An 18,371-nucleotide genomic window follows, 5' to 3' on the forward strand; every position below is an offset into this window, starting at 1 on the left:
TATTAGGCTTATAATAAAAAGATAAATGAGGGGTTTGTGTTTTTTTTTGTTTTTTTTAAATTTAAATAAGATTTCTTATTATGGAGTCTGTGTGTATCTTTTATAGTATATACTATTATTAAACTTCATCTTCCAGCAAGCCATTGATGCATGCCCAAGTAGTCAATGGCTGTCACACCTTTCTTGGACTTGTAATTCCATTAACCCTGCAACCACCATCCCAGGGAAGTCAGGAAGAGCTCCAGCGCTGGTTTTGCAGTCGGACAACATACTTGTTGTACCCTTGCTTTAGCACTGACACTGCTTATCCATTAGGGGGGTGGGACAATGGCATTTTTATTTATTTATATATCTTTCTTTTTTTAACACTTAAGATACGGCAGGCATCATTATCAAGTTGATTATAACGACTGCTGCATGATTACTACAGCCACATGTATATACTAGAGATGTTCCCTGACCCCCGTGTTTTGGTTTTGGTTTAGGATCTGGATTAACTTCGTGTTTTAGTTTTGGCAAAACCAGCCTTGTGTGTTTTGGCTTTGGTTTGGATCCCGATTTACTAAAATCCCTAATTTTTTTTGCTAAAATCACATAATTTGGCTCTTTTTTTATCCCTACATTATTATTAACCTGAATAACATTAATTTCCAATCATTTCCAGTCAATTTTTGTCAAGTGACAAGAACACTGCTACCCCTCCTGTTTCTGTATGAGCAACGGCACTGGAGAGTGACAAGAACACTGCTACCCCTGTTTCTGTGTGAGCAATGGCACTGAGCAATGTCTCTGGAGAATGGAGAGTGACAAGAACACTACTAACTCTGTTTCTGTGTGAGCAATGGCACTGAGCAATGTCTCTGGAGAATGGAGAGTGACAAGAACACTACTAACTCTGTTTCTGTGTGAGCAATGACGCTGGATCTCCTGGGGAGGGAGGTACTTATGGACTCCAAAACCTGCGAGATCCGACAACGCAACAATGACATTTTGCCTCGATTCAGATCCGAGGATGCGCAAAAGTAATGAGTTGTCTCGCGAGCCTACTCGGATCATCTTATGCTCGGTTTTTAGAAAACTGAGCCTGAGCATCTCTAGTATATACTATATGCCAGAGTGTATCTTTGCTGCGGCTGCAACTAAGGGTGGGTCCCATAGTAGGCTATCTTGGGATGGGTAACTGGACTACCTGCATGTTTTTTTCCTTTAAAATGTTCCTAATAGGCTGCTGAGCCGAACCTTGCCTCCCGGGCTAAAATTTACCAGCCCTCCCCGGGAGAAGTCACACTGCATGAGCTGCCCAATGGCTTCAAATTCGCCCAGTGTTAGAAGACAGTTTGACATATGCTACATATGTACAAATATAAACAGGATACAAATAGGGTCGGTGTTTTGTTCCAATCCTAACCTGAAGTGTTAGTGTTTTTTGATACTTAGCTCACAAAAAAAGAAAGAAAAGATATTCCATCCCACTACAGATAAAAGCTATATTACGCAAACATAAATCAGTCACCCTTAAAAATGTCTGAAAGTATTATCTTAGCTGACATTATCTTAGCTTGCCTCCCCAGTTTTGAAGATCTATTACTCTTTTCTTTGCTGTGCCCCAGAGACAGCTGCAGTATCACTCATTAGCTGTTTATGTTGTCTATAGTTCATATGGCAATACCTGACTGCTCTGCAAGGCACTCATAGAGGCATAATGGACTTGCAAATATGGTGGTTCCAAGTAAATATAACAGAGACACAAACAGTAACATTTTTGAAACATTAATAACAGAGCATTACTGTATATTTACAGACCACATAAATATTGTTTCTATAAGATATTGAGCTCAAAATTCATACATTGGTGATCCTACCTCTGTGCTCATTTAACGACCTTGTACTGTACTCTTCTGTTCCGTACGCATTATCTGTAGATATCCCAGTGTTCTATGCTATACTGTTTGACAACATTGCAGTCTTTCAAAGCTAATACAAGATATTCACAGGATATTGCCTGTTACACAATTTCACACAAGACAACTACCCCCGGACCAACATTGTTGTGTGACAGGATCATTTAGCTTATGAGTCACCCTACCTTTGCAGTCTGGCTGGGCCAAGATGCAAAATGTATACTTAACCTCATGTGTCAATCTCCCATTGTCCCATAGATTGTAAGCTTGCGAGCAGGGCCTTCTCACCTCTTTGTCTGTTTTACCCAGTTTGTTTATTAGTTTATTACGTTTGTCCCCAATTGTAAAGCGCTACGGAATATGTTGGCGCTATATAAATAAATGATGATGATGATGATGATGATATACATTCAGCCCTGACTACTACCACTCAATACCAGGACAGCTAATGTTATATTTTGGTGTATTACTGTATGTAACCTGCTAGTAACATTATATATATTATTTGTTAAATAATGCTTTAGGGAGCAAAGTCATTGAAAGGCAAAGCACACCCTACGGGCAAGATGAGGATAGTTTGTAATGTGGCAATCAGCCTGTTTTAAGGGTTGCATTCCAATAAGCTGTTATAACTGGCACAGATGGTTACAGACTCCTTTGCTCCTTGAAAATAACTACAAATTTGTCCTCAAAGACCCTTAACAGTACTTGGTTTCTAAGAAATTTCTAGGCTTGATGACAAAATCCAACAGTCAGCATTGTCATTAATTATACTTCTTTACCTGCACACAAGCAGAGTTTTCATTAAAAGATCACTTGGTAGAGATCCTTATAGATTGGAAGAAATAAGGTAAGCACATAACTAACTTATGTGACTGACAACAAAACTCAATTGTTCTAGAATTAGTATGACTGCAATGGACATATGATGCATTTGAAGAAGCATACATCTTATGTCTCAAATTCCAGAACATACACATTTACTTGTACTGCATGTCAATAGGGTTCATAAATAACTGAAGACAATCAAACCTTAAAAGACAGCTGTACCTTAAGAGACATGCTTTTTTTTTTTTTTTTTAAAAAGGGAAGCTCTCCCCTCCCTATATCTGTATATACGGTGGTTAATCCCCTGGCATTACATTCATTTTACACTAAAGGATTACTAAAGAAATGGAGCCTCCACAAAGGAGGACTCAAAGAGCAGAGCTGAGCAAAGTATGCTCCCCCAACCAGGCCCATCTCCCACACTTAATGCTATCGCTATATTTTAACAACATAAGGAGATTTAAAAGTCCAAATACCAGTAGTTACGATATCAGATGTCAAAACCAACCACCTGACACGGCAAAGACACCTTAAATTGCCTCAGACACTTATAATCCCTTCTGAAGTAAAATTTTTACAATGCGGAACATATGCAGTAAAGTCCATATAAAGTTGTGTGATATGCAGGGGTGAAAAAAGTTTGGATAAGGCAGGTACAGAGTTCATGTAAAAAAAAATACCTAGTTGTAGGTTCAATCTAAAGTGATATAGTAGCAAGAGCACATTATTAAATACACAATAGTAAATCACTACAATGATCTATGAACCTGTCACTATGTTAACTTCAGATGTGAAGGAGGTAAAGGGTCAAATGAAATACAATGTTAATGCTATTCCAAGTTTCTTAGCATGCAATGCACTGCAAGATATATCAATGTGTATCTGTCCCTTGGGTAGTTGGAACAAGACAATGTTCTGCAGACCTTAGGAGAGGTGAGTAAAGCAATAACTCTCATAAATTATATATGTACAGATTCGTATTAACTCTGAAGACATATATCAATATATCTTCTAGAACATGTGTATCTTTCCTATTTGCTTACATGAAAAAGAAACTTTCTCAAACAAATACATAGACCATATTTCTTACTCTAGGTAAGTGTAGTACACAACCTATAAAATCACATAAACATACACCAGTACCAGAGATACTATAGCAATGGAGCCAAATACAGTAGCCAAATCAATAATTTGCTGAACAACTAAGCAACGCATTTAAAATGTTGCAGCACAGTGGCCTAGTGGTTAGCACTTCTGCCTCACAGCACTGGGGTCATGAGTTCAATTCCCGACCATGGCCTTATCTGTGTGGAGTTTGTATGTTCTTCCTGTGTTTGAGTGGGTTTCCTCCGGGTGCTCCAGTGTCCTCACACACTCCAAAAACATACTGGTAGGTTAATTGGCTGCTATCAAAATTGACCCTAGTCTCTCCCTCTCTGTCTGTCTCTCTCCCTCTCTGTCTGTCTGTATGTGAGTGTGTGTCTATATTAGGGAATTTAGACTGTAAGCTCCAATGGGACAGGGACTGATGTGAATGAGTTCTCTGTACAGCGCTGCGGAATTAGTGGCGCTATATAAATAAATGATGATGATGATGAAAATGTCTCGGCGTGAGTGTGACAACTAGTCTTGTACTACACAAACATATATATAGCAGGCCATAATCTGGGCCGGATATATCTTTGATCTTAAGTCCCTTTACTGTATTTTGCCTGAAATTGGTATGCGCATACTCAGAAAAGGACTTTACCCCAGTGAATGCAATTGTAACCAAATCAAGTCCAAACGCAAATCCAAACTTCTGACTGCCTGCGACTTGAAGGGCGGAACAGGCATCTCTTAGGTACGTGATTTTTTTCATTTGCACCAGCTACAGGGCAGGTGAAAGTGCCGAATGATAGTGATGACTGGCGTGTATGCACGGCAGAACATGTGTTTGTAAGCAAGGGAAACTGTAAAAATACATTTTAAGTACAGTAGGCATTAATAACATCCTGATTTATGTATTTCATGTAAAACAATGTACATATATTTTTAGTAATGATTATATTATTATTATTAATTTTTATTTATAAGGCGCCACAAGGCGTCCGCAGCGACGTACAGAGACAAACAATTTACAATACAATGGGAGACAGCACAGTACAGTAAACAGTAAGCACAGCAACTCGGTAAGCTCAATGCACAGCTAGAGAGGGCGGGAAAGGGGGAGGGAGGATCCGCAAACGACGGGGCCCAAGAAGGAGGGCGCGGAAGACAAGGAGACCCCCAGGGGGAAGGAGGGAGCGAGAGTGAACGTGGGGAGGAGGACCCTCGAGGAGGAGGGCTAAGTAGCTGGAGAGCAGAGTTAGAAGTGGTGGAAACAGGAGGAGAGATGGCCCTGCTCAGAGGAGCGTACAATCTAAGGGGAGGGGTGGACAGACAGAGAGACGCAGGGGAGAGAGGGAGAGTAGGGGGACGGAGGTAGAAGATAAGGTAGGAAGTTAAGTGGGAGACAGAAAGGCTTTAAGAAAAAGGTGGGTTTTTAGGGCCCGTTTGAAACTGGACAGATTAGGGGAAGTTCTGATGGAGGGAGGGAGCTTGTTCCAGTGGAGGGGGGCAGCGCGGGCGAAGTCTTGGATACGCGCGGGGGAGGAGGTTATAAGGGGGGAAGAGAGGCGACGGTCAGAGGCAGAACGGAGAGGGCGGGATGGAGCATGAATAGAGAGGAGGGTGGAGATGTAGGGCGCAGTGGAGTTGGCGAGGGCCTTGTAGGTGAGTGTGAGGAGCTTAAAGAGGATTCTGAAGGGGGAATGGGAGCCAGTGAAGGGCTAGGTAGAGGGGGAGACAGAAGAGGAGCGGCGAGAAAGGAAAATAAGCCTAGCGGCAGCATTAAGAACAGATCGAAGGGGATCGAGATGAGAGTGGGGGAGGCCAATGAGGAGGAGGTTGCAGTAGTCCAGGCAGGAGATGATCAGAGAGTGGATAAGGCATTTGGTGGCATCTTACGAGAGGAATGGCCGGATGCGAGCGATGTTACGCAGCTGGAAGCGGCAGGATTTAGCAAGAGAGAGGATGTGGGGGCCAAAGGAGAGAAAGGAGTCGAGGATGACACCAAGGCAGCGAAGTTGGGGGACAGGGGAGATAGAGGTGTTGTCGACAGTGATGGAGAGGTCAGAAGGGGATGAGGTATGAGAGGGAGGAAAAACTATGAGCTCAGTTTTGGCAAGGTTAAGTTTGAGGAATCGAGAGGACATCCAGGAGGAGATGGCAGAGAGGCAGGTGGACATCCTAGAGAGGAGGGAGGGAGAGAGATCAGGAGAGGAGAGGTATAGTTGAGTGTCGTCATCGTAAAGCTGGTAGCTGAAGCCGAAGGAGCTGAGTTCACCCAGGGATGAGGTGTATAGAGAGAAGAGTAAGGGTCCCAGAACAGAGCCCTGAGGGACCCCGACTGGAAGGGTGGACGGGGGGGGGGGAGAGAGACTCAGAGGTGGTGACAGGGAAGGATCGGTGAGTAAGGTAAGAGGTGAACCAGGACAGGACTGGGCCGGAGAGGCCGAAAGACTGGAGGGTGTGAAGGAGGAGGGGGTGGTCAACGGTGTCAAAGGCTGCAGAGAGGTCAAGGAGGATGAGAAGGGAGAAGTGGCCCCTGGCTTTAGCAGAGAGGAGGTCATTGGTGACTTTAGCCAGGGCAGTTTCAGTGGAGTGGAGGGGGCGGAAACCAGACTGGAGAGGATCAAGGAGGGAGTATTCAGAAAGGTAGGAGGTGAGACGGCTGCAGACGAGCCTCTCGAGAATTTTGGAGGCAAAAGGGAGAAGAGATATGGGGCGATAGTTCGAGAGAGAAATGGGGTCAAGATTAGGTTTCATTATAGGATTATAGGATTATATTCATTATAATTATAGGATTAAAAGTTGTAAATTAATGTTAGAATTTTTTGTTTGCATATGTTCTGATAGGACTTTATAATGCACATATGCATGTGCTTATTCTGCAGTCTGTTCTGTCTGCATGCGGCAAGTAACACCTACCTCCCAACATGTCAGTCCTCGGCAACGAGACAGGAGGCGTAGGCATGCCCACAAAAGTCTTCCTAGCACTGTAATGCACTAGGCTAACCATTAGACATCTCCCTTCACCCCAACGTTCCCACCCACAAGAGAGCAGGACAGAGCCCTAATATCGGGACTGTCCCACTGAAATCGGTACCATTGGGAGGTATGAGTAACATGTAGCCAGTGCGTATTTTTGCCCATATTGAATGAAAATATTTCCTGAGATCCACTTGTGTTAGAATACGGGCGTACATGTGTGCAAGTTACGTCCAACTTTTTTAAGCGTGCAAGTTACGTCCAACATGTGTGCACGTTACGTCCAACTTTTTTAAGAGCAAGTTGTGTTCACATTGCATTCAAAGATGAATCAGGTCCTCTATTGATAATCATAGGGAGATTTTCAAACTGATTCATCTCCAGATCAATATATAATTGAATTCAGTTTAGGTCCTGATTTTCCTTTATTATTATGACCTTGAAGGCATTAAGCTGCTGCTATTCCAGTTTATGCTTTAGGATTTATTGCTCTAATATACTTTACAAGTGATTAACAGTGTACAGCAGGTTCTGTTTTCACTTGCCTTTATTATGAGAACAATTCGTGGCAAGAACTGTCTCAGGATGAACCCTTGAGATTTCTGTCTTATAACACTTGCCTTTCCATTCCTTTTTATGTTTTATTTTCAAATGAGCCTGAGTCCATACCTTGAAAAGTAATAGTTATTAAAAAAGAAAAAAAAGAAAAAGAAAAGAAGAATAACTGCGTGCGGATGCTTGTTGTTACCAATGTACAATGTTTGTTGAGCTCAATCAGAAAATATCAGCTGTGCGAATTAGAGATATATTGAGAAAAAGTATATTACTTTGTAATGTGTCCGAGTTGTGAAGAAGGCCCAGCGCTGCAGACGGACTCACCTGGACTTTTGAGAGCAGGTAGGAATCTTTTGATTCGCTTTGGTCCAATCAGTGGTGTGGCTGGATCCCTTATAAATAACTTATGCTATAAATTTCTCTAAAGGAAATGGCGCAGGGCGCTTATTTATATCATTGCAGTGTATTGATTTTACTATATCGTGTGGCACTTTGTATAGGAAATGCATTAATTTCTGAGGTTTTGACTTCCGATGCAATAAGCATTTGTTGAGGAAGTCTGTTGTGTAGCTTCGAGAGGAAGTACTCATGAAGGCAAAATAAGTCTATTTATGTGTGTAACCAACATGTTCTTTTTAATCTAAATGCACCACAGGAGGTTGTTACTGGTGTTCCTGAATGGCCTTTTGTCCAGTGTGTTAGAACCTGCCTGAACATTGTAAACAGCACGTGATGTAGGATATCACAGATAAGTGTAAAGTTTGCTTAGTATAAATTGCATTTAAATCCATGTTTTGGGAAACATAATGCATCCTGCTACTAAAAATAACTCAGACATCTTGGGGCCAGCAAAGAGTTCAGGGGGCTGGCTTACCCCCTGCTAGGCTGTGTCCAAAACTGTATAAAACAGCAAAGGTTTGTTCTGAAATGTATTATTATTGTACCATCTATACTTCTGGAAACATCGCTAGTACCACAGACTGACGTGTGAACTGTCCTTGTTAGGACTACTTGAGCTAATAAACCAACTTTTGCATCAAGAACCTGCTTTGACGACTAATTACCCTGTTAAATTCCTGTGACCAACAGATAAGACCCAAATCTAATCCGTTCTCCGGTTGTTCTGAGGTGGACCCAGCATTCCAGTACCAAAGCTTTGCCCGCTACCTGCAGCTCTGGCCAGTGTGATAGGCCAGGTAGGATCCATCCACAGCAACCCTGATCTGAAGGCAAGAGGTCAGGGGTACCAGCCCAGGTGCAAGAGGGTACTCTGGCAGTGACAGTTACCCAGAAGGAACACGGTTCTGGATGCCGTTAAGGAGTCCAGTGGTGGCAGCATTGTAAGCCCCTCCTACTACGGCAAGGGCGCAATTGGGATAAAGAAAGGGAACGGTGGCAAAGTAAGCCCAGACGGTTCCCAGCAACAACAGACAGGATGGCATAGGCGGTCCATCCTGTCACAAGTGGTCACTGTGGAAAGCCAACTGAAGCTCGTTGAAGCCATTTTGAATTTCTGTGTCCCGTAGCAAGCTAATTGGAGCTTTCCACGTCATGGCCCTGCCCCCTCACAACGGCTTATATTTAGCCATTACAAGCGGGATAGGGATCTGTCCACGGAGAGACACCAGAGAGAAGCTCCGGAAACAAAAATAAGAAGACAGCGACAGACAGCTGGAGCTGCAGCGGCGTTGGAATCAAGACAGAAGACAGAATATCTGCATTGAGGACTGAAGCGACCGGGGAGGCAAGCAAGAAAACTCCAGGATCAAGAAAGAAGATGGCACTGATCCTCAGAAGACAGCAGGGAAAGGCAAAGAGCCCATAATCACGGCTCCTCCCTACTAATATTGAAAGCTGCCAGAGACAGGTAAGGGGCAGCACTTTCACAGGCACACATATCTTTATTCACATTTGGGCACAAGGCCCCTGGGAACATGTTAGGGCTGTAGGCCTATAGAGCAGTTAGTTGGGCACAAGGCCCGTGGCTCTTAGCGTCCCTTAGGATATACTAATTTTTTTGATCGCAGTTGTTTAGGCTAAAGCCTGGGGCCACAGTGAAATCAGGGCAAGGCAATTTACTAGTCAGGCCCCTATTAAAGGTTGATTGAGGTGAGTAAACCTTGATAATTGTTTTTCACTGCTTGCCTGCATTATATTGTTTTGACTGCACCGTATTTTATTACATTGTGATTGCATTGCATTGTGTACCAATTATTCTGCGGGGTTTCAGGTTCAGTTAGAGTAGTACACTACGACTAGTTGTGCTATAGTGACTGTATAGTTGTTGTTAGGTTTATTGTGCTTTGTTTTGACAAATGTGGGTGGTACAATCTACTGGTATTAGTAGTTAGCTGATTGTCGATGGATTTCTTCTGCGTGTTTTATTGGCTGGTGTAGCAGTATAGAAGAACTATGATCAAGGATAGTGGCTGCGATCCCAGGTAATAAGGACCTGTGTTGCAAAGCTTCCATCTTGCCCTCTCACCCATGAAAGTGAGGTGTCAGTGTGGGATACATTTCTGTGGTGGACACCTGTAGAATCCCATGCCCAGGCTAGAGCAACCGGGACAGTAGCAAAGGTGCCTTAACCCAGCTAAATGTTGCGAACACGCTCAACCACACTAGCCCAGATTTCCATGTGTGTTTCAATTTGCAGGTGAACAGATCCTGCCTTGGTGTTCCCATGCAGGTTAGCGTGTCCAGGAAGATAGTTACTGAACTGTCAGGTATAATAATTATAAGTAACAAATGTCTTGTGTGAATCAGGCTACTTTAAACACAATTGTTATAATTGGATTTCAGATGAACTTGCTTCAAACTTATCTCTCAAATCAACATGTTAAATAGTACTAGAGAAGTATAGCTGTGAGTTTCCACAAATGACTCAAAAATAACATTTCTAAATATAAACCTTCAAATTGACTAAGCAGTAGCAAACACTGCACTTTTTATTCCCCGAAGTGGTCAAGAAATTTAAAGGACCACTAAACCCCAAAGTTGGAATTTTCAGATAGAAAACATGAAGGTAAAATGTTCAGTTAACTGATATACTACTGCAGCTAAACTTGTGGCTGGAACCACCTTTCTCCACATGGAATTAAAAAGAAATAACTTATTCTATAAATGTATTTTTCGTATTGGTGCTGCCTACCTGATATTATTGTATATGTATATTTTTTGTCCCAGGTATTGTTGTGAGAGAGACTTTTTGGGTGACTTGACGAAAACAGAAAATCCCATGTTAATTACGCATTTGGTCTGAGACCAATGTTACTTTTGTCAGCAGGAGGTCATCCTCCTTTGTATCCTATGTGTCTGTGTTAGGGAAATGACAGATTACTGTAAATTGTTTTAAATTCAATTTAAAAAAATGCATTGTTTCCTGTAGCTAGTTTCCTGGAATCATTTTGTGTGAGAGATGTAAAAATGAAATTTCCCAGTCCAGAGTTAGTTGGGCCAATGTGAAGAGGGGGCTGGACTACCTACTCTGCCTTCCTATGTGTATAAACGCTATAAAAAGAGGCAGCAGAGCCCGGGTAGAGTAGGTAAACATTGTACTTGGAAGAGTCATTAGTACCACAGACTGTATGTAAGAGAAATACAAACCATTCTGCTTTCAAGACCCTTAATGTTGCCTATTGCCTGCTGTATTACTGCTACTTACAAATAAGGGGTAAACTCTAATCCGTTCCCCAATTGTGTTGAAGCCAGCACTCCTGGTCCAAAATAAGCGGTGTGTAGGAACAAGGGCACGATCACCACCAAGAAGTGTTGCAGCAGCCATATACGACACCCAGAAGTAAGCGGTTCCAGGTCTTGGTAAATGAGCCTGGTGATGGCAGTGTCTACTCTCAACTAGAGCGCAGTTGACATTTGCATTCTGTCTGGTGGCCAAGTAACACAAGTAGGAGAGGTTAATAATGGCACGCTACTGATGGGAAGAGGGAACCCAAGACAAGTGGTAAAACCCATAAATAAACTGTTAAGAGAGAAAAGACCAGGTGGCAGAGTAAGCCCATCTGGTCACAGTTCATAACTGGTGGCAGAAGTGGGATAAATGACAGGGTGTCAAAGTAAGCCCCCACCTGTCACAAAAGTATTACCTCCAGACTCCATTACAGGCAGCAGATGATCCTCCCACATCTTTAGAGCAGTGTCCTAATCAATAGTCTTTGACTTCAATCATTTTAGTTACTGTGACATCCCTGGCCCTGCACCTAAATCAACCAGAAACACATCGGTAAAACTATTCCAGAGTTCAAAGAAACATCTACATGTCGTTCAGCTTGGTCATGTCCCTACTTGCTTCCAGTGAATGGCACATTGTTACAGCCCCACCAGTGCTACATGGGTGACGTACTATACATCATTACATTTCCAACAATTGCCAGACTGCAATCATTTGTAACCCGATGCACATATACCCTGGCAGACATGATAAATGGTAAATAAAAATTAGGATGAGGTGAACATGGAAACAAAATAAATAAATGAACAAAAAATGTCAAAGTTGATTAAGTATAAAAAGTTAATGCAGGCACAAATCAACTGTTTGCATTCTGATGAGCTGTCATAGCAAACTCGGTCTCAAAGATTTATGAGAATCCAAAGCATTTAGGCCTGAGAACTGAAATCCATTAAATGTCCAAAGAATTAAACACTCAAGACGAGGAGTCTAGTTATCTATAAATGCCAAATATAAAATGCATTGTATTGAGCCTCTCCTTACAATATATGACCTGCGAGCTACATAGAATGTGCTTGGAATAATACAGATGACATTTCTGTACATATTTCCCACTCCATGCATGGTGGGAATAGACAGGCATCAGTTATCGGCAGCTGAATCGTACGTCCAACTTGCAACTGTTTCAGTCTTACTAGGTCTCATCAGCGCAAGAGATGGGTCAATGACATCTGAGATGTAGGGTATGTAGAGTACTCAGGGCAGTCAGTAAGATTATAGTTAAAAGTTTTCTTAGAGCAGAAATAGTCACATGCTGTATGTCACATGCTTTTAAGCTAATTGTTAGAGAATGAAGATTTCATTCTATCTCTCGGAATTGTGGTTTAAGATAAATCACTGCTTAGTCACCCTTGTGGCACACTATGCATACTGAATTGCCGTTTTAATAGCACAGATACAGTCAGAGATGCAGTGCCATAAATCCAACTTGCAGACAGCTATTTCTATCTTATTTGATCTCATGGCCCATTGGCTTCTTTCGTTTAGGGTTTGGAGACTTCCCAACTGCCTTTCTTTTATCTTGGTTCAACTGGAAAAAAAAATGTTACTTTTCTCACTTTTGCTTTTGGTATGAAAAAAAATGTGTGAAATGATAGTTCTGAAAGCAGAGTACAAAAGCTGGTGGAATTATTCGATAACCACATTTCATAAATGAACAGCATACCTCATAAATAAGAACTACAGTCACCTTAGAAATACTTTGTGAAGCACCTAAAACGAGTGTAATGATTCTGTTTATTGTAGAATTTTAAACCGGGTAAATACCTTTTCACAAGAGGTTTCTACTGATCACCACAGCCCCTGCAACATCTTTACAGATTTAAAACATGTACTAGGCAGCAAGGTCTGGGTTGTGTACAGCTACACTACGCTTTGAGACCGGCCTATCACCAGAGAAGTCACAGCACGTGGTCTACAGCACTCAGTAGAAAAACTACATTTGCCTGCATGCCTAGTAGCTGGAGTTGCTCCCAGCACTGAAACATTCAGGAGAATGGGCATTGACCACTGTTTGTTTGAATCAGATAATCAGTTTATTATTATTATTATTATTCCTGTAGGTGTGTTATGACATGAAATAGGTTGAGAACTCTATCAGTGACAGCCATTAATACTCACCTCTCATAGGCGATTTCATTGCTGCTTCCACCATGCCAAGCAATAGTTGTAAACTCTTGGGGTCCTGAGCCAACCCGGACGCAAATGCTGCCAGGGCATCTGCATGGCGACCAAGATACTGAAGGGCAACACCCTGTCTGAAGTATGCCTAGGGAAGAACAGATACAGTACAGATTTTATCAGTGGTGAAGGTACAACAATCACTTTAATATACATACACACAATGATATATATAATATACAATAACATATATTTATATCAGCTGTACATTATATACTGATTTATTGCTTATTATATACAAATGTTATTATAACATGTATAAACTCCTGCTTAGAATCTGAGATTTCATCAGTGTAAATTGGGAACACATGGAATAATGTACAGTCTACTGATTGACAATGCTTATAAGTAAAGCTTAATAAGTAATAAACAGAGTTTAGTAATGCAATCATTCTAATGGTCTAATCTAAAACAATAATACTCTTGCCACATTTGTGGAGCAAATTAAATAAAATGTGTGTGTGTGTATATATATATATATATATATATATATATATATATATATATATATATATATATATATATTCTGTATTGAGAACACACTATACTATAACTCCTGCAACAGATTGTAAGGAGAACCTTTTCTAGACATGCATTACTATTATGTTAGGTTTAGACACATACATTGTTTTGCCTAATTGTACAATATAATAAAATATAAGAGTGCTTGAGGAACAGTTTTGAGATTTATCAGAAAATTACAGCGACTTTTCCTGCTTTACTAATATTAAGTTGGCTCCTGGTGTGACCACAGGCTTCAGCCTCGAGCTAGCTAAAATTATAATAATATCACATACTTTAATATCACATATAAAATTACATTAAATCTAGAACTTATCACTATTCTATTATCAGTTTAGATATGCCTTATCCACCCATTGCACAAGAGCTACGAAAATGCTTAATCAACAAAATATCATGATGCGATTCACTTAAAAAGGAAACTGATCCTTATTTGCTGTAAATGTACACTAAAAAAACATTTAGTAAACTTAATGCCATATCACTCAGAGTAGCACAAAAAGTATGTTGTCCAAAACATCTCTCGCGATATACATAAATGATTTCTCCCCATAATGTTTATCCATTTGGTGAACTAGATGTGCAATATCTGACCATATCTTGACTTTTTCTTATAAGGTCAACTAAACATATATCTTGTTAAAGTCCCACAATTCGGCCCTATTGTCACCTAATACGAATATAATATATACATAGACAGATACCCCACTTAAATTTCCCATTTATCAGTCCCACCTTCAATCTATAAATGTACATACATTCAGCCAGATTCCAGGTCAGTTACTATATTTTTATCTTATCAGGAACCTTACCGTCACCTACACAGAACAGCTTTGTTATCAAAAGAACAGTGGCAGATTCATTTGACACTATCGCCCTTTCATGGAATTGTATTGAGTGACATCAAAAAAGTCTCCCAGTCCTTAATTACTCTGTCCTTTAAGATTTATTTAATATCTTCTATACTGCCAAAGTTAAACCATTGTGCTCATTTTCTGCCATGTCGAAATGATACGTTTAATACTGTCTGTCTGTCTCTCTGCCAGCACACACTCTTTGATCAAAAATCTATTCACCGTACAGTAAGGACATGTAGAACACACCAGTACAATAAACAAGAAGTAAAATAACTGGAATGATGCCCAGGGTAATACTTTATTTATTCATCTAATTTGTCACTTTGCAATCAATGTGAATAAAGCTTAGATTTTCCATCTTTTATTTAAAATAAAATATAATATAATATAAAATAAGGTAAAATAATGGACAAATAAATACCAACATGTAGGATAGAAATGGTTATCAATCTCAGCCCTAAGGGGACCCTAAAGCGCCAGTCTGCCAATTATCTTCACTGTCTGGTCCACTTATACTCCAGCATGTAAGCTGAGACTATCCTGCTTAATAGTGTGGTGTGAGCCATTACATATTGCTTATGAACAACAATATAAATAGCCGGATGCACCCGTTTTAAATCACATAAATGGAAAACATACCAAACATAATGCAGAAACTCCTGCATATACTTGCCCTGGAAAGTACACAAAGAGAGGGAGAGACAGGGTCATATATAGAGGTCACATTGCCTTAGGCATTTCTAGTAAATATACCCTAAATTAGTACCGGCACCCAACATTTAAAAATGGATAAAAAACAATCAAACAGTAATGGAGATGGAATATGACAATGTCTGAATACAATTTCCAGGAATACTTAGCTACTGTGCGGGAGCATCCAATCAGGGCAACAGTCTTACAAACATAACAAGATATTAAACCAACATGACATGAATAGTGAATATGATCATAATACAATTGGCATTTTAAATAGTCACATCAATAAACGTCACATAACTCCCAATGAGAAATTGTGAGACTATAGATAATATGCTATTCTAGTGTATATTCAGTGCTGCAATACAATGACAATCTATCTGAACTAAATACATCTTTATCAGCAGAACAGGGGGTACAATGTGTTCCTACTCACATATATTAGAAGTCCACAAGGATTCCATGAGCATTTAAAACGCACAAGGTCAAGTGGTTTTATACATGCCATAGAAATCAAAGCTGATTTCTCAACTCAGTACTAACTAATAGTACAGGATTGTTATTCCTTATAAAACATATGTTCTAATGAACACTTAAGTGACGTCATTAGAACTATTATTTATAGAGATATTATTTACAGGAGTTTATACATATATGAACATTAATTTTGTATTCTAAATCTATATGTTTCAAGCAATAAAATGCATTTTTATGTCCAAAAAAGGGCACAAAAGTGACCTGCTTTATATGGTATGAATGGGACCCTAAAACGCTAAGGCCGCCGACAATGCAAGTGAGGTGGCACGTAGCAGATGCCATTAAGTAAATTGCCTCGTCCAAGCTGTGTTGTGGAACGGGGGATTTATTCAGCATCCAAAGGGCATTCTATTGGCTGCCATCTTGGCTGTTAGTAACAACAACAAGTGTTTCTTTTCCATGGAAGATAGAGCTAGTGGAGGAGATTGTTATCACATCTGATACCCTGAGGGCTCCAGTGTAACGTATGAACCAGAGTGTATTATGGTGCAAACATTCAGCAATTATGACTTACTAATTGTACTCTGCACAATGCTTCCATTATCCTTAGCTTTATGCATTTGTCCAAACATAATCCAAACCATATCTGACATATGATATAGCATTTGTTACAATAGAAATCGTACAGCTTAAAGACATGACATAACTCTATTGATACTCAGACTGAGAAGCTCTGCACCACTGTTGTATTGATCCTTCATCTCATTCAGCTAAAGACGGAGATTAGAGGAATCAACCTAATAATGTAGACAAGTTATCCTATAATGACTCATACTGCAAACAATAATTTCCTGATTGCTTTTGTATTTGTAAAGGATTTGGAAAACCCTGACTGCAGGGCTAATACCCTACACTGGGACAACCTCTTATTCCAGGCACTGCACGCTGCTTCGGAGTCCCTTGGCTGCATCTCTAAATTTGCAGCTGCGGTTAGAGGTTTCCTAATACTATGAGGTTGCTCCCCTTAAAATTAACTTTATGTTATTATACTGTGTGGTGATAACTGGCTAAAAAAATAGGACCCCCTGCCTAGTTCATCCATATTTCAGCACTATACTTACTTGCTATGAGGTAACCGCCCCAGTTGGATCAACTGTTATCGGAGCAGCCTGTTTACCAACCATATTCGGCTAAACCATGGGCATACTAACAAATATGGATTTGGCTGGATTGGGTGGTAAGCTAGCTATTACATAAGAGCCCAATGGTGACAATGAATATGGGCAAAAATCACTATGTTAAATTGGAAAATCTTCTAATACTTTATCCAACATGTGGGGGGATTCAAAAATTGTTATTGAATTTACCGCACTAACGATAATGGTGCGCACACCGCGTTGTTCTAAAGAGCAACGAAGGGAATTGAATTCCCCCCATGGAGTTTCAAGCTCTCAATTATTTTATTAGCTAAGTAGAATGGGGAAAAAAATTAGATGACTTGTCTTTAAATAGGAAAGGCAATCAATTGCGGGACACAAAAGTGTTCAAATCTATACTAAAGAGATATCTTGCAACATTCACTTTTGCCAGGATGTTATGTCTTTATTAATAGTGTCCAGTGTACAGTTCCAAGTTAATTAACACATATTATTAAACATTCTTCTCCATTACAAAACATCGAAGTTTAAAGTGACCTGTTAATACAGCGAGAACTTCATGCCTATTAAATATAAAAGACAGCTTCTACTATAGTAGATATCTGTTATCATTATCTTACCCTGTTTTTCAAGAAACCAGCACCATGTTCTTAAACAAAACAAAAAAAACCCAGGACATTAGTTAAAATCAGGGGTGACAAGGCAAATTTGTGAACATAAATATCTAATTTGCTTTCCATTAGCAAATGGTGATTGAAGGGCAACTTCTAATTAATTGGACAGAATTTGAATTTATTCCATTAACTGCCATTACTATTGTAGAGCTCCGCAGCCAGCCAAGCAACAGCCGTGAGAAATCAGGCAAATACATTAAATTTGTCCTGCTTTGTAATATAAACAAAGAGAACAGAATTTGCTATGGCTAAACAGATGGACGCAAATTAAATATTGCAGCTAATGAAAAGTGATGTGCTGTTTCACCTTTGACACACGTGGTGGCATTTGCCATATTGAACTGTCATGGTGCAACATCAAACTAATGATATCCTATTGCACGCCATAGGCAAATAAGCTGTTATTTGCCGTTTGCAGTAAAGTATTTCATCCGCTTGCAGCAAAGTCCAAGTTCTAGGATGGAAGGGCGGAATGATCTAAGGAGACATTTACAAGTCAGTGAGATAAAGACAAAACTGACCCTTTTTGTTCTGCTTTCAGATGTCAGTGGCTAAAACAAAGAATAAATTAGGTGTCTTTCTATGAAGACTCAAGGGGTAGTCAGCAGAACACTACATCAGTTAATAAAAAATAACTTTATCAGAACATTATCATCCTAGTTTCAATAAAAACCTCTACAAATGTGTAGTCTTAAAGTTATTTGCAA

The 18,371-nt window shown here is 40.2% G+C and overlaps 1 protein-coding gene across 3 annotated transcripts in view; it reads right to left on the reverse strand.

The window, feature by feature from the left end:
- Positions 1–18,371, reverse strand: part of TTC28 (tetratricopeptide repeat domain 28) — a 479,060-nt gene that overhangs the window by 242,655 nt on the left and 218,034 nt on the right. For all 3 annotated transcript variants that reach the window (XM_075214617.1, XM_075214609.1, XM_075214626.1), the window contains one exon: positions 13,222–13,369. In XM_075214617.1, the coding sequence (XP_075070718.1) occupies positions 13,222–13,369 (148 nt within the window). The remainder of the gene's footprint in view (positions 1–13,221; positions 13,370–18,371) is intronic.

The sequence above is a fragment of the Mixophyes fleayi genome, chromosome 1 (assembly GCF_038048845.1).
Source record: "Mixophyes fleayi isolate aMixFle1 chromosome 1, aMixFle1.hap1, whole genome shotgun sequence".
NCBI lineage: Eukaryota > Metazoa > Chordata > Amphibia > Anura > Limnodynastidae > Mixophyes > Mixophyes fleayi.